The 24,465-nt window shown below is 53.8% G+C and overlaps 1 protein-coding gene across 4 annotated transcripts in view; it reads right to left on the bottom strand.

Annotated features, from left to right (window-relative positions):
- Positions 1–24,465, bottom strand: part of CACNA1B (calcium voltage-gated channel subunit alpha1 B) — a 191,510-nt gene that overhangs the window by 3,915 nt on the left and 163,130 nt on the right. For all 4 annotated transcript variants that reach the window (XM_089914093.1, XM_089914095.1, XM_089914094.1 and 1 more), the window contains 8 exons: positions 24,031–24,122; positions 21,846–21,990; positions 16,603–16,730; positions 10,942–11,038; positions 7,986–8,094; positions 3,437–3,544; positions 2,830–2,942; positions 1,925–2,052 (listed from right to left, as the gene is read on the bottom strand). In XM_089914093.1, the coding sequence (XP_089770219.1) occupies positions 1,925–2,052; positions 2,830–2,942; positions 3,437–3,544; positions 7,986–8,094; positions 10,942–11,038; positions 16,603–16,730; positions 21,846–21,990; positions 24,031–24,122 (920 nt within the window). The remainder of the gene's footprint in view (positions 1–1,924; positions 2,053–2,829; positions 2,943–3,436; positions 3,545–7,985; positions 8,095–10,941; positions 11,039–16,602; positions 16,731–21,845; positions 21,991–24,030; positions 24,123–24,465) is intronic.

The raw sequence follows: 24,465 nt of genomic DNA, 5'->3' as shown, positions 1-24,465 counted from the left end.
AGCATTTGCCTGGGTTTCTGCTCGTTCTTGTGTACAGTGAGGCACCACATACATTCTCCGTCACCCAGGTTGAGTGGCAACAATCACACTCTGAGCTCGGAGGTGAAGCCGGATGGCCTAAGCTGGCCACGCTGATGACCAGACCCACCATCACTGGGGTTTCTGAGAACATCCTTCATCTTCTCAAGTTGCAAGCATCTCCCCTGCACGGTGCTGTCTGGAGCTGCTCTAGCCTCAGGCAAGGCTGACCTTGAGAGGAACCACGGCCAGGAGGACGGACGCTGGCCCCAAGGTCTGGTCACCTCTGAGGTCACACCATGCCGAGGCTGGGTGGGCACTTACACCAGCCATCAGAAGGCTCAGTAAATGCCCCCACTGCCTGGCCTCGGTAGATTGGGCCCTCTCTCACGTGCAACAAAAAGGGGTGGTAACTGATTTGTGTAGAAATTATAACCATGGAAATCAGCGACATTCATTTTCCTGAACCGAAAGCCCGGCTCAGATCAGTCCACAAAGACACCTCCCCACCCCATCCCCTCCGACACACACATGGACACTCAGAATCCACTGTTTAACTTTAAATGCACAAATGGGATCGCAATCAGCATGGAGAAAGGAGAGTGTGGGAACACGGGGGCTCCCAGGGGCCGGGAGGCCAGCCCTCAGGGCCTGCATGCACTCAAGAGTGCGGTTTTCGCACGGGAGCGTTACCAGTTGTGCTTAGGTTCTCCCAGTGTCCTGTGGCCTCTCTACCTCTGGACTTGTGCCGCCGCAGTGTCAACCCCTGTCCCATGAGCTCGGGCTAGGGACGTGACTTGCTGTGCCCAATGGGGCATAAGGAGAGGCCTGAACGCCTGCACCCTAACCCTTCCCCTCGGGCTGTTCTCCGGCCTCCCCACACCGATAAGCCCAGACACAGGAGGTGAGAATATGCTGTCCTGGGCCCGCCGGCCCCACAGGAGCGGGCCCGGGCCCAGAGCACTTAGGGCTGGCTTCCTAAGTACAGCAGTTTGTTACTCAGCAAAATCCACCTGGCCCACAGTCCATGACCCAAAATCAGGCTTCAAAAAGAGTGTCCAGAACAGGCACAGGAGAGGAAGAAACCGGGAGCCCTAGCCATGCTTGCTGCCTGGGCTTGTGGTTCTCCAGAACGGCAAGTGGGTGTGAGGCCCACCCTCAGCCCCTGCCGGGGAGACAGAGCGCACGTTCCTGCTTTGGGCTCAACCAATGAGTTGCTTTGGCCAACGGGATGTTAGCAGATGTGGGACACCCGCTCTGACTGGGGGCTGTGGCTGAGAGGGTCCTGCCCTCCAGTGCGGCTCAGCCTGGCACCAGCTACCACCCCTCACAGTGCCACAGGGAGGGCTATTCTGGATCACTTGGTTTTTGGGTCGTTACCAAGAGTTACGTGATAGGGAAAGACCTTGCCAACTTGTCTACAAAACAGACATCGATATCAAAATGGAGATCTGAGAGGGAAAGTGTCTTAAAGGAAGATGAGAACACGAACAGGCCGTTAACAAAAAGCGGTGAGAAGCTGAGGTGGAAACAGATACCTTCTTAATGGTCTGCAGGCACCGAAGGCCAGCGAGGAAGCAGAGGGGAGCCCTCACCTGAGAGAGAAAGAGGTTCCCGCAGTGGGAGGCATGGGCTGGAATAGCAGACTGTCTAAATCAGGTGACCCCGGTGCCGTCAGAGCACCTGTCTACTGTTACAGGAATTAGCCTCAGGCGCACCACAGAACCGGCTCCGGCAGCAGACTGGACCAGCTGGACCCACCGCGAAGCATCTGGGTGGAGGTGGGTGTGGCTGGGTGGAGGTGAGACCCAAGGGCTCCCTGTCCTGGGGCACTGCCCACGGGAACCCCGGGGGGACCCCTGCCCTCCTCCCGCCAAGGCCCCACGCCCTGCCCGGTGGTACTCACACTGCCCCGCCATTGCTGAGGGAGGCCGAGCTCTTCTGCCGAAGGAAAACCCGGGCTCCGCGGAGCACGGCCGGCTGCGTCTGCTCCAGCGTGGCCTTCAGAGGGTGGAACAGGGACACGGGGCCCATCTGCAGAAGGGGTGCCAGGAGGAGGGTCTCTGAGGCCGGGGACGCCCCATGGACCCCGGGCACCGAGGTGCTCGGCCACCTGTCCGGAACCCCTAGGGCAGGATGGGGATCCCTGGGTCTGCCCTTCGCCCATCAGAAGCCCATTCCCAATCTGGCCTGTAAGTGACTTCAGGACAGTCATTTCATTTCTTGGAGCCTCAGTTTCCCTTCCTACACAATTTGGGGACTGGATCTGATTACAAATGGCAAAAAGATTTCATCTCATCATCAACTTGGATTGACTGGTAGAGGCTGCCAGAGTCCCAGGTTGAGCAGAATTCGGAGGAGATTTCAGGGCTGGGGTGTGGGCACCAGACACTTCACACCCTGGGGGTGAATGTCCTGAGTGCTGGACACAGGACAACTTTATTGATGAGAGTCTACACACGGTCACCAAAGGTTTTGGCTGTGTGGTGAAGTCGTCATCTTTGAAGGATGACCTCTGGAAGGAAGTCCTCCAAACTATCCCAGCCAGAGGCGTGAGTGGGACACATCATGACCCTGGGCAGTAGGTTTGAACCTCTTTGGGCCCCGCCTGTGTGCACCTCCCACTAACGGAAGCGCAGGCTATATGGGGTTTCTGACTCTGTGGGCCAGAGAGGCGGCCGCAAGAACCTCTCATCTTCCTTTTTTTCCCGCTGCACTTTCTTCAAGAAGGGGCTGGGTCCCCTCTGCTGCCAAACAGTGGAAGGTGGCAGAGTCTTGGGGTTACTTCCTGGAACTCCTGGAACCTGGTACCTGGGACAGGCCTCCGGGAGCTTGGTGAATCTGGTCTCTGGTGGTTTTGTTCTGTTTGTAGAAGTCGAATATCATCAGAGCTGCGTACACTTTCCCCACTGTCATCTCATCGGCTGCAGAGCACGGCAGGCAAGGGAGGGAATACGAGAGAAACGGGACATGCGGGGTGGGCTGGGGTGAGGAGCCAGCAGCCACCACGAGGACTCCTGGACCCGCGGGCAGGACCGTGGGGCTTGGCCCACCTGGAGCTGCACTGACTCTTCCCCAGGCCCCGCTGGGCTCCACCCAACACAGCACAGCTCAGCTTAACCCCAGACACCTCATCCTTCCGCCAGCTCCAACTGTAGGCATCTCCCTAACTTTTCTCTGGATTTTCTGAAGGGAATCCCCCACACCAGGAGTGTGGGTGGCTCTGCCCAATGGAATATGGCCCAGACATCTCCTCCCACAGCCCCTGGCACCCACCTTGGAGACGAGTGCTCTGGGCTACCAAGGACGTGAGCCCTCCTCTCCAAGGTGACTCAATTGCCCTCACCCAGGACTCCCTGCTCTGCCTCTGGGTGCGACAGAAGAGGGGTGGGCAGGGGGCGTTTCTCACCCTACTTACGTTTATGGGGTGGCACCAGTAAATCCAGGGTCTTCTGGGGCAGATTGGCCCACACAGAGGAAATCTCCTTCCTCAACTCTGCGTCACACTGATGCTGCTTTGTGCCAGCTGGGGCAGGATAAGGGTGGGAAGGGAGGAGAGATGTTAGGAGCCATCCCACAGCCCCCTTGGGGGAACAGGCAGAGCTGGGGTGGGCGGGGAGAGACCCCATGCTGGAGGAAAGGTGCAGGGGGGAGAAGCACTGCCTTGGAGGCTGGTCACACAGCTCCCCGCCAGAACCTGCCTAAAGAGGTGTGGGAGCTGACCCGCCCAGTGGCGAGGGTGCAAGGGCGTGTAGGCGTGGGTGGCGATGGGATTGGGAAGGGACACGGCAGTGTTCCAGCCATTCACCAATCATTGCATAAAAGTTGCTGAGCGCCCACCGAACACTAGGTGTTGTTCTAGGTGATGGAACAAATCCAAAGGAAGCTGCCCTTGTGGAGGTACATGATTTTAATCTACGATAAAGTAGCAGTAAGTTAAAAATCCAGTCTGTTGGATACAGGAAAAACCAAGAGGGGAGGGACAGGAACTATCAGGAGGGCTGCAGTTTGGACAGAACGGTCAGGAAAGGGCTCACGGGACCCTGAAGGGGGCCAGGGAGCCAGGAGGGCGAGGCTGGAGCAGAGGGAGAGGACGTGCAGGTGGGGGCCGCTGAGACAGGAAGCAGCAGAGGGTCCAAGCAGAGGAATAAAGTACTCTGATCCATCTTTTTTTAAACATCGTGTTTATTAAAGTGTGATTTACGTACATAAACATTCACCCTGTTAGTTCTCCCACTCTGTGAACTTTGGTAAATGCATATGACCGTGGATCCACCATCACAATCCAGGCAGGAGCTTGGCACCCCTGCCCAGCTCCCTCCGTACCCTTTGTGGCCCACCCCTTCGCCCTCTCCCAGGGCCCTGGCATCAGCGATGTGTTTTCTGTCTCAACTGTTTCATCTTCTCAGAATGTCATACAAATGGCTTCACGCAACATGCTGTCGAGTCTGACTTTTCACCCAGCACGATGCATCTGAGCCCCACCCACGCCAAGCACATCGGTAGCCTGTTTCTCTGTTGCTGAGTGAGAACCGTCTCATCGCACAGACACACCACAGTTTGATTATCCGTCACCATTTGGCTGATGGTTGAAGTTGTTTACAGTTTGGCGCGATTATGAATAAAGCCACAAACTTTAGCGTATAGGTTTTTGTGTGCGTGTATACTTTCATGTCATCTCCCTTAGGAGTGGGATGCCTGGGCCACACGATCAAGAACGGTGAAGCTGTTTTCCAAAGCGGCGGCACCACTGTATCCACACTAGGAACACGAGAACTCGAGTTTTCTGCGTTCTCATCAGTACTTACCGTTGTCATTCTTTAAACGGCTGGAACACTTTATTCTTTTTGCAAAACTGTTTTTGTTCCTCAAGTTTGTGTGCTTTTCTACGTATATTTTAGAATCAGTTTATAAATTCCAACCCAGAAAGCCTGTTGGGGTTTTGCCTGGCATAACACTGAGCCTATCGATCCATATGAGAACTGACAATACTGAGTCTCCCAATGAACACGATGCCGTGCTTGGCTTATTTATTAAAGAAGATTCCTTTGGTCAATATTCTGAAATTTGCAGCATACACTCTAGCATATATATTTTTAGAGTTAGCCAGTTATTTGATGTTTTTGGTGCAATTTTAACGGAACTTTTTCAATTTCAGTTGTTAATTGCTAATCTATAGAAATACATTTGCTTTTCATATACTGACCTTGCTATACTCAGGTATTAGTTTTAGTAACTTCTTCTCACAGCTTTAAACAACAGAAATATATTGTCTCAGTTCTGGAGGCCAGAAGCTCAAAATCAAGGTATCGACAAGGCTGTGATCCCTTGAAAGGCTCTAACGAAGAACGCTTCTTGTCTCTTCCTAGCTTCTGGTGGTTCCCAGCAATCCTTGGTATTCCTAGGCTTGTAGATGCTTTGGTTTTATTAAGTTTTTATTTGATTCTTTAAGATTCTCTGTATAGATAATCATGTCAGTCATGAATAGAGACAATTTTATTTATTTCTCTCCGATTGGTACACCTCTTATTTCTTTTTCTTGACTTGTTACAATGGCTAGAGCCTCAAGTATGATATTGAACAAAAATGGTGACAGGAGACATCCTTGCCTTGTTACTGATCTTAGGGGGAAAGGAGCCAGGCTTTCTCTGTTAAGCATATCATTAGCTGTAGGTTTATCATAGATATCCTTGATCAGATTGAGGAAGTTTGCTTTAATTTCTAGTTTATGTAGAATTTATGTATCATAAATGGATGTTGAATTTTGTCAAAGCTTTTTCTGCATCTATTGAGATAATCATATAGTTTTTCCTCCTTGATATATTAAGTTATATTGATTGATTTTTAAACTTGAACCCACCTTGCATTTTTCATTCCTGGGATAAACTCTACTTTAATCAACATGTTCAGTTTGCTAAAGTTGTGCTGAAAATTTTATTGTTCATATTCATGAGGAATGTTGGTCTGTAATTTTTTGGCTTGTAATGTCTCTGTCTAGTTTTGGTATCAGAGTAATGCTGGCCTCGTAAAATAAATTGGGAAATACCTTCTCTTTTTCTACTGTCTAGAGGACTTTGTATAGAATTATTTCCTCCTTAAACGTCTGGTTGACTTCATCAATGAAACAAATTGGGCCCATGATTTTCTTTGTTGGAAGATTTTTAACTATGAATTTAATTTATTTAATATATACAGTATTACTAAGGTTATCTATTTCCTTTTATTTTTCCAGGTTATCTATTTTTGAATGAGCCTCATAGTTTGTGTCAAGGAATTTTTCCATTTCATTTAAGTTACTGAAGTTATTGACATAAAGTTGTTTACAAAATTTCCCTGTTATCCATTTAATGTCAGCAGGATCTACAGTGATATTCCCTCTTTCGTTCCTTATACTGGTTATTTTTATCTATTTTTCGTGATCAGGCTAGCTAGAGGTTTGATAATTTTACTGGTTTGATTTTTAACATGATCATTCTGGCTGTTGTGTTGAAGGTAGACTGAAAGAGGCAAGGGCAGAAGCAGACCAGTTAGAAGGTTACTGCAACAACCCAGTCAAGAAGAACAAGAGTGACTTGGACCAGGAGGTGGCAGTAGGAAAGGTTGGACAAGTGATCATATTCTGAGTGTATTTTGAAGGTGGAGTCAGAAGATGCTATAAGGGTTCAGATATGGATCAGAAGTAGGGTAAGAAAAGAAAGTAAGACATAAAAATGACTGCAAAAGTCTTGGCTTGAGCAACTCTAACAGCAGTGTCCACTGATGGAGACAGGGAGGAATCTGGAGAGTATCTGGAACTCGAGGGTCAGCACGTGAACTCTGGATGCTCACTGGGCCTCCAAGTACAGACGGTGAATAATTTGTGGGGTATATAAGCCTGGGGTGTAGGAGCAGACCTGGACTAAAAATACAGAATTGGAATTCACAACATTGGAAGCCATGGGAAAAGGTGAGAATGTATGCCTGAGGCACACAGTGACCTTCAGAGGTTGGGAGAAGACAGAAAAAGAGACACAAAGGGGTTTCACACAGAAGGGAGTCACAACTGGGGAAAGGCTGTGGACAGGTCCATAAGGCAAGGGCTGAGAAGGGGAGGTCCCTGTGGAGCTTGACAAGAGCAGTTCCAACAAAGCTTTGCACTGTGAAAGATGGACTGCAGACTAGGAAAGGAGAAATCAGAGACAACGCAGACCTGTGTCTCCTGTTGCTAAGAAGGAGAGAAGAAAAAGAGAGAAGTCGATGGAGGGGGAAGAGAAAAACTTTTTAAAAATAGGAAAAATAACAGCACATTTACATATTGATAGAAATAATCCAGCAGAGAGAGAAAGTTGACCGGGCAAGAAACAGAATACAGAATTTCTGTCATGACATCCTTGGGTAGATGATGAAAACAGGGCAGAGTGTGCGAGCGGGAGGACTGGCCTCTGCTCATCTGCTACACAAGAGAGGGCGGAGCTCAAGGGCACGGATGCAGGGAGGAAGGCCATGTGGGGGGAGGGCCCCTCTGGTGAGTCATGTTCTCTGCGAAGGGGAAGCTGTCATCACATGCGGTGGGGAGGGGAGGTTCATTTCCTCCTTGGTGTGGCTCAGGCTGTGTCGTTCTACCAGTAACTCCGGAGAGGGCCTGATGGGGGAATTGGGTTCACTATGGGGAAGGGGCAGACTATTCACCCCATGAGGGGTACTGGCTCATGTGACGCTGGCTCCAACACTGCAGAACTCTGGGAAATCTGGAGTCATTCCATTTCACTCCACCTCAGCTTCCTCACGTGAAAATGGGATCACTGCAGCACTAACGTGCAGGATGGTTTCGGGGGACAAGGTCGGTCTGACAGAGGTACCAGGGGCAGTCGTTCTCCATCCAGTCCAGACAGGCCCCTCCTCCCGCCCCTGCACAGCTGCCTGGGATGGCTCCCGGGGGCGCTCAAGCAGCCCTGGCTTTGTGCCTCCCTCAAGGCTGGCTTGCTCACCTGGAGCCAGCTTGATCTCCAGTGCGGTCCGGATGAGGGCCATCAGCGTGGACGTGAAGTGGACGGTCATGTCCTCGTTGGAGATGGGCATGTTCATACGAACGAGGCGCTGGGGACAAGGGGGCAGGTCAGGGCCAGGCCTCCCAGGGTGCCCCCGCCACAGGGCTACACAGTGCTCGAGGGCCCTGGAGGCTGGGCTTGGCCTCCCAGAGGTGGTCCCTGCAGGTGCCCAGGACCAAGAGAGGTTGGATGCATGGGAGTTTTGCCAGCATTCACACTACCCCTGGACCCCCACCCTCATCTGAGCTGAGGGTTCCCTTGGCTGCAGAAAAGTAGAAGTCCAGGTACATCTTGTACAACGGGGCCAGGCCATAAGTCTGGATCCCTCTGAAAGAACAGGCATGTCTCAGCCAGAGGGGCCCTTGCCCACTGCCCATGACAGCACAAGTGTGTGGCCTAGGCTGAAGAGGGGTCTGGGCTGGCTGCAGGACCCCTGAGGCAGCCCACAGACAGGAGCACTGGACGACGGGTGGGGCAGCCAAGACCACAGGCTCAGAGGTCAGCTCCCAGTGAGGAGACCCGCAGCCCCGGGAAGGCCTCTGCGTCTCACCACCCAGCTACGGGGCCAGGAACAGATGCTTGATGCCACCAGCCCAAGGCAGCAAGGGAAGCCTTAGAGAGCAGCTCCTTCCAGGGGGAAGGACCCAAACAGATGTGACTGAACAGGGCCTCAGGCTCAGCCAGCTGCCTGGGGACCCAGGGCCATCCCACAGGAACACAAGTGCTCGGACCAGACTGGGAGCCCTGCAAGCTTGCTCCCTGATTCCCCATCAGGTGAACAGCCCCCTTTCCTCTCTTCCATTTTCCAGGACAGAACAGCTGGAGACAGGTGTCCCTGAGGCTCTGAGAACTTATGCGATCTCCAGGAGGAAAAGGGTCTCGGGTGTGTCTGGAACGTCCTGAGCACTGGGGGGCCAACTCGCCTGCCAAGTAGAGCCCTCAGGGCACCGTGAGCCCCCTGTCCTCTCCCATCCAGGATGGAAGCTAGAGGTGGGGGCACAGGGCCCCTCCCTGGGGTCTGCCTGCCCTCTGCCAAGCCTGAACCCTGTGACAGGGCAGCCTCTCTGTCCCTTCTCTGGTTAGGGCCACTCTGCCCCCAGGCCTGCCCCCAGCATCCTGGCACCAAATCCAGTCTTCAGCCTGATGGAGGGCAGGTGGCTAGAGACACGAGCCCAGACTCCGTCCCCTAATGCTGGCAAAGCCCCACTTGGCACCTCCAGTCATGGTCCTAGGACCTTGCTGGTCACCTGTGTGACACACACGGCTTCCCAGAGCACGGTGTCCCTGGAGACCAGCACCGATGGCAGTGGGAGAGGCAGAGGGGTTCCACGCCAGGGGAGAGTCAGGGAGTCAGGGGCCAGCGGGAAGGAGGGGCAAGCAGGTGTTTTCCAAGAGAGGAGAGCTCTGTCCGGGGCACCTTTACCAGAGCCCCTTCTGCCTGCCCAGGCCCGGGAGAGCCAGGAATCTCAGGGAGCAGCAAAGGGGCGAGACCAGGGCAAACAGACAGGAGTCTCTGCCTGGGCCTAGACCCTCTTGGACATGGCGCTCTGTGCATCTCCTGGACCCTCCCCAACTCACCAAGCCCATCCACTTCCACCCACCACGAGGCCTCACCTGGTCTCTTCACTGCCAGAACCTTGGAGCTGGCCAGCACACCCGGGGAGGAACTCCAAAGGCTACCCCGTCACGGCCCTGGCTGCCCACCCTGGCCCCAGGTGTCAGTGTGGACACAGCTCTCCTTCTTGGGGACAAAGCTACAGCCTTTCATGCACGGCCTCCAGGCAGGCTCCACTCACATGCCGGGCAGGGGAGGACCAAGGAAGACACTAGAGGCATCTGCATATGGCCTGGAGGAGCCACTTAGCTCCCAGAGGCTGTGCTGAGCCAGGGGAGAGATGCAAGCCCAGAATCGGAGCACAGAGACAGACAGCGTGGACAGAATCAGAAAGATGAAAGCTCTGGTGGGAAGCCTGCTCAGAGAGGGAGACAGCAGTCAGGCCCCAGACACATGCTGGCTGAGTCTCGGGAGTACTGAGGGCTCTTGAGAGGGCGGAGCGCTGGAGGGATGGGAGGTGCTTACTCACCAAGGGGGTGACGGAGGATGCAGGGGCAGGTGGGAGCAGGCTTGGGGATGGGGCCATGTGGCCTGCTCGCCCACCCGGGAGGGAGGCCTGGCGGTGTCCTCAGTTTACCCCCCTCCTTGCAGCTCAGCCCGCTGGGCCCTCAGCAGCAGGGTGGGAGGGACATGGGACCACCCAGGCCCCAGAGGCTGTTCTCACCCCACAGGGCCCTCTGGAGCACCAGGAATGAAGGCAGGATGCCTCTCTCCAGCACCCTTCCTTCTTAAGGCTCCGTGAACCCACGAAGCCCTAGAGACAACGCTCCCTCCCCAGCCCGGGAAGTTCTGCACATGCGGGGCTGGGGGCAGGCTCCTCAGGCGCACCCTGCAGAGACCTTGCAGGCTGATGCTCCCCCAGGGTCAGATCCTCAGGGCTAAACAACTCCACCCACATCAGGGGCTTAGGGGACAGAGGAGCAGAGTGTGGTCCTGAGCTCAGAACAAAAACAGGCTCTGTCAAAAAAGCTGGTCTGTCCCTTCCTTTCTAGGGAAGAGAAGGGAAGGAGAAGAGGCAGCTGGTGGGCTCCAGCTCCATGTTCCCGAGTCTCCCCGGGGGCTCTCAGAGGGGCAGCCCTGGGGGACAAGGGGCCAGTGCAGGGACACCTCGTGGTGTCTGCTTCCCTCTGTTTGGGAAGGAAGCAGAGATGTTCGGGGCAGAGAAGAGAAAGAAACAGTGAGGCAGCACAGCAGCAGACAAACAGATGGACAAGCCCCAGAAGAGACACGGGAGCCCGGCCGCAGCACAGACAGCCTGCGGGGTGTGGGCGTGGGGTCTACCTTGTATGCAACTCGAGCAGGGCATTTCTTCCCCAGCCCCAGGGGCGGGGACATGTGTTTCAGCATCTCAAACATATCATTGTAACTGATGCGCCCGCTGGAGGCCCGGCCCACAGGACAGAGGCAGAGTGGGGTCCACGGGAGGGGCGCAGCAGGAGGGAAGGGGGAGGAAGCAGACAAGAAAACAGAGCCAGTTAACCAGCGTCGGATTAAACGAAAAAACAGGTCAAATGAGGGATTTCTCTGCTGGGCTCGATCCCCTCCTTGCCCCCAGCCTCACCTCCGCACTCTGATCCCACGCAGGGAGCGGGCAGGGGGGCATCTGAGCTAATGAACATGGAGGGAATGACAGGCTACATCGGGGCGGCTTTGGGTTGTCAACTCTGATTTTACACTTTCAGAAGCCACGGGTAATGCCAAATTGGAAAAGAGCTGTTTCACCATGCCAGGGCAGCTGGTAGAGTTAAGTGACCAGCAAGGCCGGCTGGAGATCCACAGCAGAAACATCAGCTTGCCTGATGAGCAAATTCATGCTCAATTTGCTTCCAAGTTAGCCGAGAGGCTTAAGAAGTGGAGAAAAGTCTAAAGCAGGCCAGAAAACTAGAGCGAGAGCCACGCTGTTCTGCAGGGAGCCCCGAGGCTCTAGAGACGAAGTCCACGGGGCCAAGGCCAGCTCCAGGCCCAGAGACACCCGAGGCCGGCCCGGGGCAGGGCTGCTGCTGGGTCACGGCTGGGTGGGAAATGAGAGACTGCAGAGGGGGCGGGGGGGGCAGCTGGGGTGAGATGTGGCTTGGTGCCCCTCTTGTACCCTCCTGACAGCACGCCAGGAAGGGCTGGGACCAACATAAGGGATAAGGCTCCAGACTCAGGGAGGTGTCCAGGGGTTGTTGACTGTGTCTCCTCCGAGGCAGACGGGCCACCAGTCCTGAAGCCTCACCTCCACCCCTGGGACGGCTGCCTACGGGACCTGCTTGGGCTCCCAGAGACACAGGCGGGTTCAGGTCACCAAAGAGAGAAGGCGGACAGCCTTCTCCTGGCAGGTGGATCCACCCCAGGGTCTGGCCCTCCTCCCAGGGCTCCTGGGCTCAGCTGAGTGGCTCCATCCAGAGGTGAAGCAGGACCTGTCTTTGGGCCCCCACTGCCTCCGCCCTCTCCTCCCCCCAGGAACCAGAAAGCCCTGGGTTGTTGGACTCTCCTGACCAGAGGGGCAGCTGCTCCTGGTCTACCTGCACCCACACCCCCCTCCTCGGGGGCCCTTGGCCTCTGGACTGTCTGACCTTCAGTCCACCTTCAAGAGCCCGGAGGCAAATCCGGGTGAGACGCCTGCTTCCTTGGCACAGGTGGGACCCGGTCCCCATCCTCACGGCCCGGCCAGAAAGCTGTGTGCACACCGTCTCATGAGGCTGCCTGTCCCCAGCCAGCTGGAGGGGTCGGGAGTCAGATGGGGAACCGAAGTGTCCAGGAGGTTGGAGTGTGGGCAGGACAGGGCAGGAGGGGCGAGAGGTGAGGTGTCATCATTCCCAAGCCAGGCAGGGAGTGTGTGCTGTGTTTGCATTTCGGGCAGGGAAGAGTATGTCAGTTGGAGGCTCTGAAGTAGCACACCTGGCTGGCCAACCTACGAGGGCATTTCTTCCCTAAACCAACGGGTGGCGCAAGACAACGCAACAAACTGTACATATCCTTATAATGAATCCGGCAACTGGAAAGGAAACGTCACAGGTCATGGCAACCGAGGCACGAGGAGCCCGTCCCGCCCGCCCAGCCTTGTGCAGTCCGGAGGTGGAGCCGAGGCAGGCTGGACAGGCGGCTCCCGGCTGGGGCCTGGGCCAGAGAGCCCCAGGAGGCGCGGCGGCCCGCAGACAGTTTCCAGAGCCCACTGCAGCCAGGAGACGTTCCTTACAGAACAGCCGCGGGCCCTGTGTGTCCGCCCTGCACACAGCACCCCTGGGCCTCTTTCACGGCTGTCTGGCCGCCCCTCCCCTCACTCCCTGAGTGCCTGAGCCCCCAGGGCCCCCTTGGCCGAGACTTCTCTGCACACCTGGCTCTCCTGATTATCCCTGCCTCTCTGAGCACACCGTGTCCTTCCCTGGGGTCTGCGGGTCTGGCTAAGGGTCCCTCTTGTCCCCGGGTGGGCACCCCAGCCCACGCTGACACTTGCCTTTCCTGCAGGATGGCCCCCTCAGTCTCACCAACTCCAAACTGTGTTGCACTTACTTCTGGGAAAGAGGGAGTGAAGAGGAAGCCCCACTCCGGCCTCACGCAAGGTGCTTGCTAAGCTTGTGGACCCAAGGGACCAGCACAAAGAGGCTGGAAGCCTGGCGGAGGCACAGCCCCTACCGTCACCCCTGTTCCTCGGCCCATCTTCTCTCTTCTGCCATTAAACCCCTCAGCCGCCACCAGAGGAAAAGTGGGGGCCTGATCCTGTAAAGCTGGTTCCAAAGCTGTTCTCTCTGTCTATAAAACGAAGTCAAAGCTAGCTGTTTGGCCACCCTTGCAGCCCCTCTGCGATGTGCCCTCCCCGCGAGCCAGGCACCCAGCCCCTTCCCGTGCCCCTGCCCCCACCCTCCTCTAGAGCGAGCTCCGTCCACCCCACTCCTTCAGTTCAGCTCAGCTGCCACCTCCGCTGACCCACCAGCCAGAGGTAAGCTCTCCCTCCGCAGACACGCCTGGCCTGCAGCTCCTCTGCCCCACGCCCGGCTGGGCCGAGCAGAGCTGAGAGCACACACCTGCTCCCCTGTGGGCCCCAGGCCCCAGCACATGGCACAGGCTCAGAGACATTTACTGGACAGATGGGTGACCATGAGGGTGAGCAGACAGATCGCTCACGGTAGCGGGTAGTGACCCTCCTGCTGAGTCTCCACACTTCACCACGAAGCGCTGAGGCAACAGCAAAAGGGAGGGTGGGGGAAGGCGGCGCCAGAAAGCAACAACTCCTCGCCTTCCTCATCCCCCCACAGCATGCATGTGTACACACACATGTGCACGTACACGCCCAAGCACACCTGCATTCACACACACGTACACACACACGCGCAAAGATGCACTGCAGTCACATGCACACAATCACACGTGCTGCTGCACATGCAAAAACACGTGCACACACACATATGTGCCTGCCTGCACGTAAACACACTCACATGCACTCGGGTGTACACAGACCTGTGCACTGACAGCACACACATGCACATGCTTGTGCACACTCACATAATACACACACATACACACAAAAGCTCAGGAAATTTCATAAAGTTTGTTTTTGTTTCAGCCTCCCCAAGAATGAGGAGACGGCAGATGGTCCCTGGGAAATAAAGATGGTCACGGTCCTGCAGCTGTCACAGAGGCTAGTTGAAGGCTCAAGCACGCTCTGCCCTGCCCAGTCGTGGGGTACAGACCCAGCCTGCTCAGCTGCCTCAGCCGAGCCTTCCGCTGCCCCAGCCTCTCGTGGGAGAAGCAAGTCTGAGTGTCAGTTGCAGGTCATGCCTGTGCTACTTCCGGACTGGGGGTCTTGTTACCTTGCATGGTATCTTGCTCTGGGCTGAGGCTTACATTTTGCTATCTACTCTTCCGTAAGCACTTCACCATATTCCTGAATGCCTATGCCTTCCAGAGGCCCCAGTTCTAGAACCCTGGATTTGGGAAACAGTCAGCCGTCTCTGTGCACAATCACAAAGCTGCCGTCTGACCCAAGTCCACTTCTTGTATGTCCTAATTCTGCTCCACCTGGGGCTGATTGGGGAGGTGCTGGCTCTACAGTCCATAAAGATCTGGGAGACATGATCCCCCTCTCGCAGGCCTGCACTGACTTGCCTTTGCCTGTTAGTCCAAGGCATGCTCTATACAACATCTGTGTTTTTCTCCTCTAGAAAAATATATGCCCAGAAGCAGCAGCATCTCTTCAGACCACAGTCAGGATGACCCTCCTGGAATGAGCCTCAATCCTGCCTCACTGGACTCTCTCCCGCCCTCTGCCTGACAAGGACCAGGCCTTGGGTGTGGTCAGTCTCCCCTCCAGTCTGACTGGGCCTTCCTGACCAGAGAACCCAGGAATACCCCTGAGCCTGTGGACTCAAGCATGTGCTGTGGGCAAATGTGCTGATGCATCAAAACAATGATGGGACTCTCCAAGACCATGAAAAATCACATACACCATGAACCATAAATAACAGCCAGGCTTGTTCTACACTGTGTGAAAACTGTCAATTTTTCACTACACTGGAACACACTCAGAGATGCTCTGGGCCTGGAAGAGCCCCAGGGCCCTGGTGCTGCCCAGACCGGAAAGGGCCTCACATAACACCTTCTGGATCTTCACTGTGATGGGATGGGGGATCCAGGGAGACTGCATAAGAAGTGGGTACGGGAGCCCAGCCAAGCTCCCAGGATTTTTGGGTCTGGAAAGCTCCAGAGTATTCCCCTTGCTGAACGTGGATTCAGAGTCCCAGGTGCTCTGTGGGTAGCAGGATCCTCCCATGAGGACGCTGACCCTCTCCTAAAGGCCTCTGCCACACAAAGGGTGACCAAACACAGAGCTGCGCCACAGGGACGCGGGCAGGCCAGGGAGCCTGAGGGAGAGGAGGCGGGAAGCGGCGGCACCCCAGTTCCAGGGTCTTCTCGTCCCCCTGGAGCCCCCGCCCTGGGGCACAGCTCACTCCCGGGCTCACCGTGAGTGGCGTGCTGAGCAGGCCTGAGTCTTACCGACGGCCAGATCTCTCGGGCCCTCTGCGTCCCGTGTTTTGCTGCAGAGAGCACACCCTTAGTAACTCCTCAAGCCACGGATCGAGAGGGTGAATGAATGAATGAGCAAGGGAATGAGTGAGCAATGAAGGAACAGACAAATCGGCAGATGGTGGATCCGTGCTGCCGTGCTGACCCCGAGGACGAAATGTCACAGGTGTGCAAGCATCTCCCACGAAACACAGTCTCCACCGCCTCCTGACCCCAAGCCACTCCCTTCAGGACACCCCTGCTCCGTCTAGAAGCGAATCGCCCCTCACTTACGCAACAGCAGCGCAGTAACCCTTTTTTACCAAGACCAAAGGGCCTCAATCACACTAGACCCTTCCTGGCAGCTCATCTGATTTCAATAAAACTTTACCGAGAACCCTCTATTCGCGGCCTGGGCTGGTGACACAGAGGTGCACTTGGCTCCTGACGTCAAGGAGATGGCAGGGGGGGAGAGCCCCGAGTCCACAGAGGAGAATGTCCTGAGGCCCCACGTTATTTCTGCCCACAGAGGTCTCAGAGCTTCACAAGAACGGTGAGGCCCTGAGAGAAGGTCCTTCTCTGTTTCCACACGCTCTCCACGACCCCAGATGTGAGAAGACGGTGAGCTCCCGTTCAATAGGAACCCTGAGTCTCACAAGCCCCTGAAAACCTTCCATGGCCCCCAGGTAACCTCCGAAGGGCTGGACGCAGGGTCTGAGAAGAGGATTTCTCAGCCCAGGGAGCTGCATACAAGAACACCAAGTGGGAATGAGCGCACCCCTGGGAGGCGGGCTCAGCAGTACCCCACGGGGAGCAGGATGGACCCTAACTTACCCCAGCCAAAACCCACAGGGGGAACACTCACTTGAAACATGTCTGCAGCCACCAGCCCTGTGCTGAGATCCGTGGGTGGCAGGGACCACCCCTGAGGACCACACAGCATGGGGGCTCACTCACCACGCAGCCGGGTCGTACTCAGCCCAGACCCGGATGAACTCGTCCAGGTGGTGAGGCCCTAGGATGGAAGAGTCCCGCGTAAGGTACTCAAAATTGTCCATGATCACCGCCACAAAGAGGTTCAACATCTGCAGGACAGGAAGGAGAAGAGGTGACATCCAGAGGCCTCAGCCTGCCCCTCCCCGCCTCTCCGCCTGCAGCCAAGGTCTCCGCGTGAGGCGGACAGGGCAGCAGATGTCACTGACTCAGGAAGAGCCTGCCCAACCTGCTCCCTCCACAGCCTTGCAGAGGGCTTCCCAGGCCCCCTTTACACTGCCACCACCGCCAGCAGCATCCTTCCCCGGGTTCTAGGTCCCACAGGCTAACCCCAACCCAGTATTTGTCCTCTGAAGGCTTCTGTTCTCTACTTCTCCCACCCCGTCCTCATTCAGGCCCAGCATCTCCTGTCCATGATCTGTCCTGCCGTCCAGGTTAATCTTCACCACTGTGTGGTCCCCACCCTCTCCCCTTCTCAGGTAAACCTTCAAGGAAAGTAGCAACTTGGGACTTCATAGTTTGGGCTCTAGAGAACTACAGCTCAGGTATTTTGTTTTGTTTTTTAACTGAGTTGAAATTCACTTAACATACAATTAAGTCTACAGTTCAGTGGCATTTAGTGTACGCGCAGTACTGTACGACCACCACTTCCCTAGTTCAAAATTTTTTCACCACTCCTAAAGAATACCTCGCACTCCTAAGTAATCACTCCCTATTCCTCCGTCCTCCCATTCCCTAGAAACCACCAATCTCCTTTCTGTACCTGCAGACTTGTCTATTTTGGATATTTCGTATAAAAAATCCCATGCAATGTATGACCGTCTGTGTCTGGCTTCCTTCACTTAGTGTGATGTTTGCAAAGTTCATCCATGTTGCAGCATTTGTCAGAACTTCCTCCTGTTGATGGCTGAATAATATTCCTTTGTAGGTATGTACTACAATTTGTTTATCCATTCATCCGCTGATGGACATTTGGGTTGTTTCCACCTTTGGCTGTTAATGGTTAATGCTGCTGTAAATATTCATGGACAAATTTCTGTGTAGACATAAAATTTCATTTCTCTCGTGTACAGACCTAGGAATGGGATTTCTGGGTCATATGGTAATTTTATGATTAAGTTTTTGAGGAACTTCCAAACTGTTTTCCACAGAAGCTATTGTTTTTTACATTTCCATCAGCAATGCACAAAAGTCCCTATTTCTCCATGTCCTCACCAACACCTGGTATCTTCTGTTTAAAAAAAAAAAAATTATCCTAGCCATCCTCGTGAATGCAAAATGGTATCTCATTGTGGTTTTTATTTGCATTTCCTTAATGACCAAGGATGTTGAATGTCTTTATGTGCTTGTTGGCTGGCCAGTTGAATATCTTCTTTGGAAAAATGACTATTCTGATTCTTTGTCCCTTTTTATATGGTTGTTGAGTTGTAGGAGTTCTTTATATATTTTGCATATTAACCCCTTATAAAATATTTTCTCCCATTCCTTCTACTGTATTTTCATATTTTTATAATATCCTTTAATGCACGAAAGTACTGCATTTTGAGCAGTTCAATTTATCTCTTTTTTTCCTTTTCTTGCTTGTGATTATGATGTCAAATCTAAGAATCCTCTGCCAAATCTGAGGTCACGAAGATTGGTTCCCTATGTTTTCTTCTAAAAGTTTTACAGTTTTAGTTCTCACACTTAGGTCTCTGATCAATTTTGAGTTAATATTTTTACATGGAGTGAGGTAAGGGTCCAACTTCATTTTTTTGCATGTGGATAACCAGTTAGCTCCTCCCCATTTGTTAGAGAAACTGTTCTTTCCATATTGAATGGTCTTGGCATCCTTGTCAAAAATCAATTGGCCATAGATGTTTGGGTTTACTTCTAGACTCTCAATCCTATTCCATTGCTCTATATATTTATCCTTATGCCAGCACCACATTGTCCCCCACCCCCAGGCTTTATTAAGGTGGAATTAACAAAATTGTAAGATTCTTGAAGTGTACATTGTGGTGATTTGATATACATATACGTTGTGAAAGGGTTCCCGCCATCTATTAACTAACACATCTATCACCTCACATGTTTATCTTTTAGTGATAGAACATTTAAGTTCTACTCTCTTAGCAAATTTCACTTACATAATACAGTCTTAAAAACTATACGCACCATGTTTTACATCAGATACTCAGACTTTGTTTATATAGCTGAAAGTTTGTACCCTTTTATCAACCTCTCCTTATTTCCCCAATCCCCAGGCCCTGGCAACAACTTTTCTACTCTGTTTCTATGATTCTGACTTCTTTAAAAAAAGATTCCACATATAAGTGATACTATGCACCATTTGTCTTTCTCTGTCTGGCTTATTTCATTTAGCATAATGCCCTCAAGATCCATCCATGTTGTCACAAATTGCAGGATTTCCTTCTCATGGCTGAATACTATTCAATTGTGTGTGTGTGTGTGTGTGTGTGTGTGTGTGTGTGTGTGTGTATCACATCCTCTATATTCATTCATCTGTTGATGGACACTTAGGCTGTTTCCTATCTTTGCTATTGTGAATAATGCTGCAATGAATATGGGAGTGTAGATATTGCTTCAATATCCTGTTTTCATTTCTTTTGGATATATACTCAGAAGTGGAGTTGCTGGATGAATGGAACCAACAGAATAATGTCATGCCTCGGCTCACCCTTGACATGTCCAGGGAGTGTTGGTCCTGTGGATGGTGTGGCATCATGAATGTGGCTTTCTATGGAACCGTATGTCTGCAGCCAGAGCACAGTGAAGCCAACCTGGTGGGCTCAACCTTGCACCCATGGATTGGCTGGCTCTTGCAGCACCAGATGTCTTTGAACTTCATAGAGACCACTGTCCCCACTACCTACAAGACGGGTGACTCTCCAGAAAGCTTTCCTTCCCCACTGCCCACAGTGGGTCTTCTGAGGTATCAGGGAATGACCCCAACATGCAAATCCTCTCCTTGGTTTCTGGCAACTAGTGAAAGACTAGTTTCACAGATTTTTCTGTATTTTTCTATCAATATGCAAGCTCATCGGTCTCAAATGCACACCTTTCCCAACTACCCCAACCTTCTACTGTACCTTCCAAAACTCTCAGTTCACCATCAATAGAAATTCTTTTATCTTCATCTTACCCGAACATTCTTCATTTCCCATTGCTCTAGGTGAAACACTGATATCCCCCTCCATCCTCTTAAGAAAAAAGCCTGCCGTTTAAGGTTTCTGGTCTACCAACCTCCCCCTGCTTCCTGGGAAATGTGCACCTGACTTGCTGTATTTGTCCCCACATCTACTCTTAACTCTTGTTGCGGTTAATATCCACAGAGATGGGTCAACTATTGCCTGGCCTCTCTGATCCCTGACCTCCCCCCAGCCTCCCGCCATCATCTCAGCCCCTTACTCGTATGACTGTGCAAAACAACTCATTACCAGTGACTACCAATGAACATTACCATTACCACCTCCAGAGTCTTAACCACAGATGTCTCACTCTCTGCCCACAGTCGCTACCCTTCTGGCTCACTTCATCTAATACTTGTGTCCCATGGGGACCTCTGATCCAGTGGTCCTGCCCCTCCCCTCCCTCCTGTCCCCAGGCCTGATCCCACATCCAGCACTAAGATGATACTTTTACACACATCGTTTTCTCCCTCCTTACACTTGTCTGGTAAATCCCAAATCTGAATAATGCACTTTGCTACCCATGGTGCCAAGTAGAGAATATGGCCTGAGAAAAGCACAAACTGTGCTGGCTGGTCCTGCATGAAAGTTATGACTGTAAATCTGAAGTGTCTGCTCAGCACTGCCCACTGTGGAAAGCAGCTGTCCACTCTTGCTATGCTCTTTGCTTCTTATTATCTCTTGAACCTGCTGCAGTAAGGCTTTGATCCTAACACTCCAAAGAAACTGTTCCTGTGAAGGGCACCCACGGTCTCTACCTTTCCACACCCCATGAACAGTTCTCAGTCATCACTTTACTTTGCCTCCCAACAATATTTCACATGGTTGATGATTCCCTCCCACTAGGGACACCTTCTTCCCTTGGTTTTTAGGGGACTGCCCTCTCCTGGCTCTCACCTGCCTCACTGCTCCGAATCAACTTCTGGATCCCATGCTCCTTTCTGTCTCCTAAATGCCCCCAGGGCTGAGTCTTCAGCCCTCTTCTCAAACCACACTCTCCATAGGTCAGTGCTCCTCGAATTTAGCACACAAAGAATCACCCAGGAAGTTTACTAAAACTGATTCCTGGGTCCCTCTCCCAGAGACCCTGATACAGCAAGTCTTGGAAGGGACCCAGGAATCTGCATTTCTAACCAGTGCTCAGGCAATGTTTAAGCCGTGGGTCTCTGGACCACACAGGGACCTAGAGGGTATCACCAAGCCTGATGGATACACCAAATACTAACGACGACGAATTCACATCTCCAGCCCAGAGGCCCCCACGTGTCTCTAACCACCCCCTCCTTATCCCCACGCCCATGGCTCCCCAACCTTTCCATCTCGGGGCAAGAACCACTCACTCCATCACCCCAGCAAACCCCAGAAGGCAGCGTTTTTCCCTCCTTTACTCTCATGCTCGTGTTCAATCAATTGTGTCAGCTCTACCTTTACAATGCAGCCCAAGTCCACACAACTTCTTTCACACCCACCCTCTCCAACTGTCACCTCCAGTTATCTCCTGCTCACTTACAGCCTCTCCTGACCAGAAGCCAGAAGCCAGAGTGAGGTTTTAAGATGTCAAGCAGAGGATGCCACTGCTCACAGTGTCCCAGAGCCTTCTGCTGACTTGCAATAAAATCCACACCCTGGGACCTGGCCCGCTGACACCTCCAACCTGACCCCATGAGTTTCCGTAGCTCATGGGTCACAGGCAGGCTGCCTGGAATTCTGCTGCTTCGTATCTTATCACCACGGTGCAAGTCCTTCTAGAAGCTGAGAACTGAGGGACAATTGCCCTACAGAAACTTAAAACCCCTTCCACAGAAGTAAAGGCAGGCCCACAGGAGCTCATTACCCAGTGGGTCCTTTCAGGATTAACGAGGTCCTCATCTCTGGGGAAACGAGGACCATCGATGTGGAATCAGCTTTCATGTGACATGGATCAAAATCAGGGACCAGCAAGAGACTAGGGGGGCCCAAGGCGGTCTGAGACCAGCAGACGCAGGCGACGGGATGGGCACAGTGTCCGGGACTCACCAGAAAGGAGCAGAGGAAGATGAAGGAGACAAAGTAGAAGTAGGCGAAGTCGCTCCCACACTCAGCGGCATTGGCGAGCGCGTCGCAGGCCCGGCTGCCGAGGCAGGACAGCATGATCTCGTGCCAGGCCTCCCCAGTGGCGCTCCTGAGAAGAGGGCAGAGCATGAGGCCCAGGAAGGAAGGCCCAGGACCGGCCCTGGGAGGGAGCCTGGGAATTCAGGAGAGCTGGGTTCCTTCCCACAGGGATCCCGCACACGTGTGAGGTCTGGGTATCAGATGTTGCTTCTTAAAAAGAAGCCTCTGGCATTAGCTTTTCAAGCTGATCATAACTGGGAAAGCACTAGCTACGGGAAAGAATCCACCGCACCAGAAGTCAGCACCATGGCGAGCTCCCCTCTGTGGGCTCAGATCTCCTTCCCGGCAGCCGCCGCCCAGTCTTCCTGGATTCAGGACACAGGGACTCCACCCTTCCCTCTGCTCGGGCCAAACACGCGGGCGTCACCCTCGCCTCCTCTCTCACCGTGTCCTGATCATCAGCTCATCGGCCTTCAAACCAGCCAGACACGTGCTACCCCCACCTCCCTGGGCTGCTGCAACAGCTTCTTAACTGGATGCTCACTCCCCACCAGCAGCCCAGGGATAAGATCAATGACCCCTCAATGACCCCCTCACTCCCTGCAAAAGTTAAAATCCACATGACTACCCACAGCCTGCCCTTTCCCTGACCTCACCCCACACCAGCCACCCCAGCTTCTACTGCTTCTCGAACACATCAAGAACACCCCCACCCTGAGCAGCTACTACAGAGGCCCCTCCTGCGTGGACTTTTGCTTCTGTGTGTGAGGCCCGCACCAGGGGCCAGATGTGCACCAGACCTGCAGGTGGGCCAGAGGCCTGGGTCCCCCCTGTGCCCCTATGTGGTCAGCCCTGGGCAGAAGCTGGGCCCACTCCCTATGGACAACAGCTGGTTCAGCCCGTGCCAGGCCTGAATGACGAGGGTGCCCACATGTGACACCAGATGAGGAAGGAAGAGAGATCTTTGAGATCAAAGGCTTAAAACCAAGGCTCACTTCATATCTTTTGTGGCACAAGGCAGGCTATTAATAAACAAAGAAATAAAGTTAATGTAATAGCTAAAGTCCAGAGAAACGGCACTATTTGGGGAAAGTGTAAGAAGCCTAAGGATGCTTGTTCATCTGCTGCAAAGAACAAGTGGAAAACTCTGTCCAGGCAGCGCAGTGAAGCAGGCCTGGTCTGAGCTCACCCTCCATATAAAGAAGAACTCCCACGGTGCCCAAAACGCATAGGGCCAGATGTGCTGGGGGTCCCCAAGGGTGGGCCTGGCAGCAGCCCGCCCGATGCATTTACATAAGTGAACACAGATGGTGAAACCTCAGGAAAGGGCCCAAGGCAGGGTGTGCTGTCAGGACCCCTCTACCATAAGTCACTACAAAGAGCTCTTTTCTCCCCTCCTAGGGTCATGGGAAATGAGGGAGACACGTTCCACTCTCTGGCCTCCGCCCACAAGTGCATTCTCAAGCCAGGCGGGTGGACAGCCCCAGCCCACGGGCGTCCACGCCTGACAGCCATGGCTGGGGAGCCGTCCCACACACATCCGCGCAGGGAGGCCTCTGAGCGGACACCAGCCTGTGCTCCTCCAGGCCCCGCCCTGGTGCTCCCCTTGGCTGCACCCCCGAGCCTCAGGAAGTGCAGCTCCCATCAGAACGGCACTGCTGGCCGGTTGGGTTCCCTGGGCCACTGAGCGGGTACAAGCTGCTGACAGCAGCGCTCCACTGCCCTGCTCCTCCTGATGGCACAGATCCCCAGAATCACTAAGGTGAGCACACGGGAAGCTTGGGGCTGGCACACCAAGAAAAGCCCTTTGGACACCTTCTGTCCTCCCAGACCTCTCGGGCTGCAGCCCCACTGGAGGCCTTGCAGCTGCCGCCAGGGAGCAGAGACAAGGTGGAGGAGGCGGGCCCGGCCTGGCGCTCTCAGGCTGACCTCCTCAGGGCCTCCCCTTCGGGCTGTCTTGAGGCCCAGGAGCCCTTAGGGAAGAACAAGCAGGGAAAGAAGAGAAACTGGAAAGGTCTGCTGCAGAGAAGCCAGTGTGACCAGGGCTGGGGGGTGGTCCCATCCTGAGTGAAGAAGCCAGTGAGCCTGGACCCACCTCCCCACAACGCACCTGAACAGCAGCATCAAGGCTTGTAGAAACGTCCGAAAGTTGTTGTGCCGGTTGATGCTGGTGTCGTCATCCAGGGCGATGTTTCCAAACACCTGAAGTGGAGAAGAAGGCTGCAGACCACTGCTGCTGGGTCTTCAGGAGCTGCAGCCGGGCAGGAGACGGTGTGTGTGCACGTGTGCACCCACATGGGACAGGACGCTGCCCTGAGCCAGATAACCCCGACAGAAGCCGCCACCACTGCTGCCGGGGCTGGTGGCTTCCAGCTCCAGCAGCGTCTGTGCATTTCCAGGGTAGAGAAAACCTCTGGAGAGGCAAATGTATCCCTGTCCCACGGCCCAGCGTGCGCTGGCTCTGGCTCTGAGCCTGTCCAGGGATCTCCCAGAGTGACTAGTAAAAGGGGGGGACCCAGAGCTAAGTCTTGGTGGGCTCTGCCAG

Source organism: Delphinapterus leucas, chromosome 6 (assembly GCF_059928025.1).
Source record: "Delphinapterus leucas isolate spDelLeu-1000000601 "Yukka" chromosome 6, BTC_Dleu_Yukka2, whole genome shotgun sequence".
Classification (NCBI taxonomy): Eukaryota; Metazoa; Chordata; class Mammalia; order Artiodactyla; family Monodontidae; genus Delphinapterus; species Delphinapterus leucas.
The sequence above is the reverse complement of the archived record's forward strand: the minus strand, read 5'-3'. Positions and strand labels throughout refer to the sequence as shown.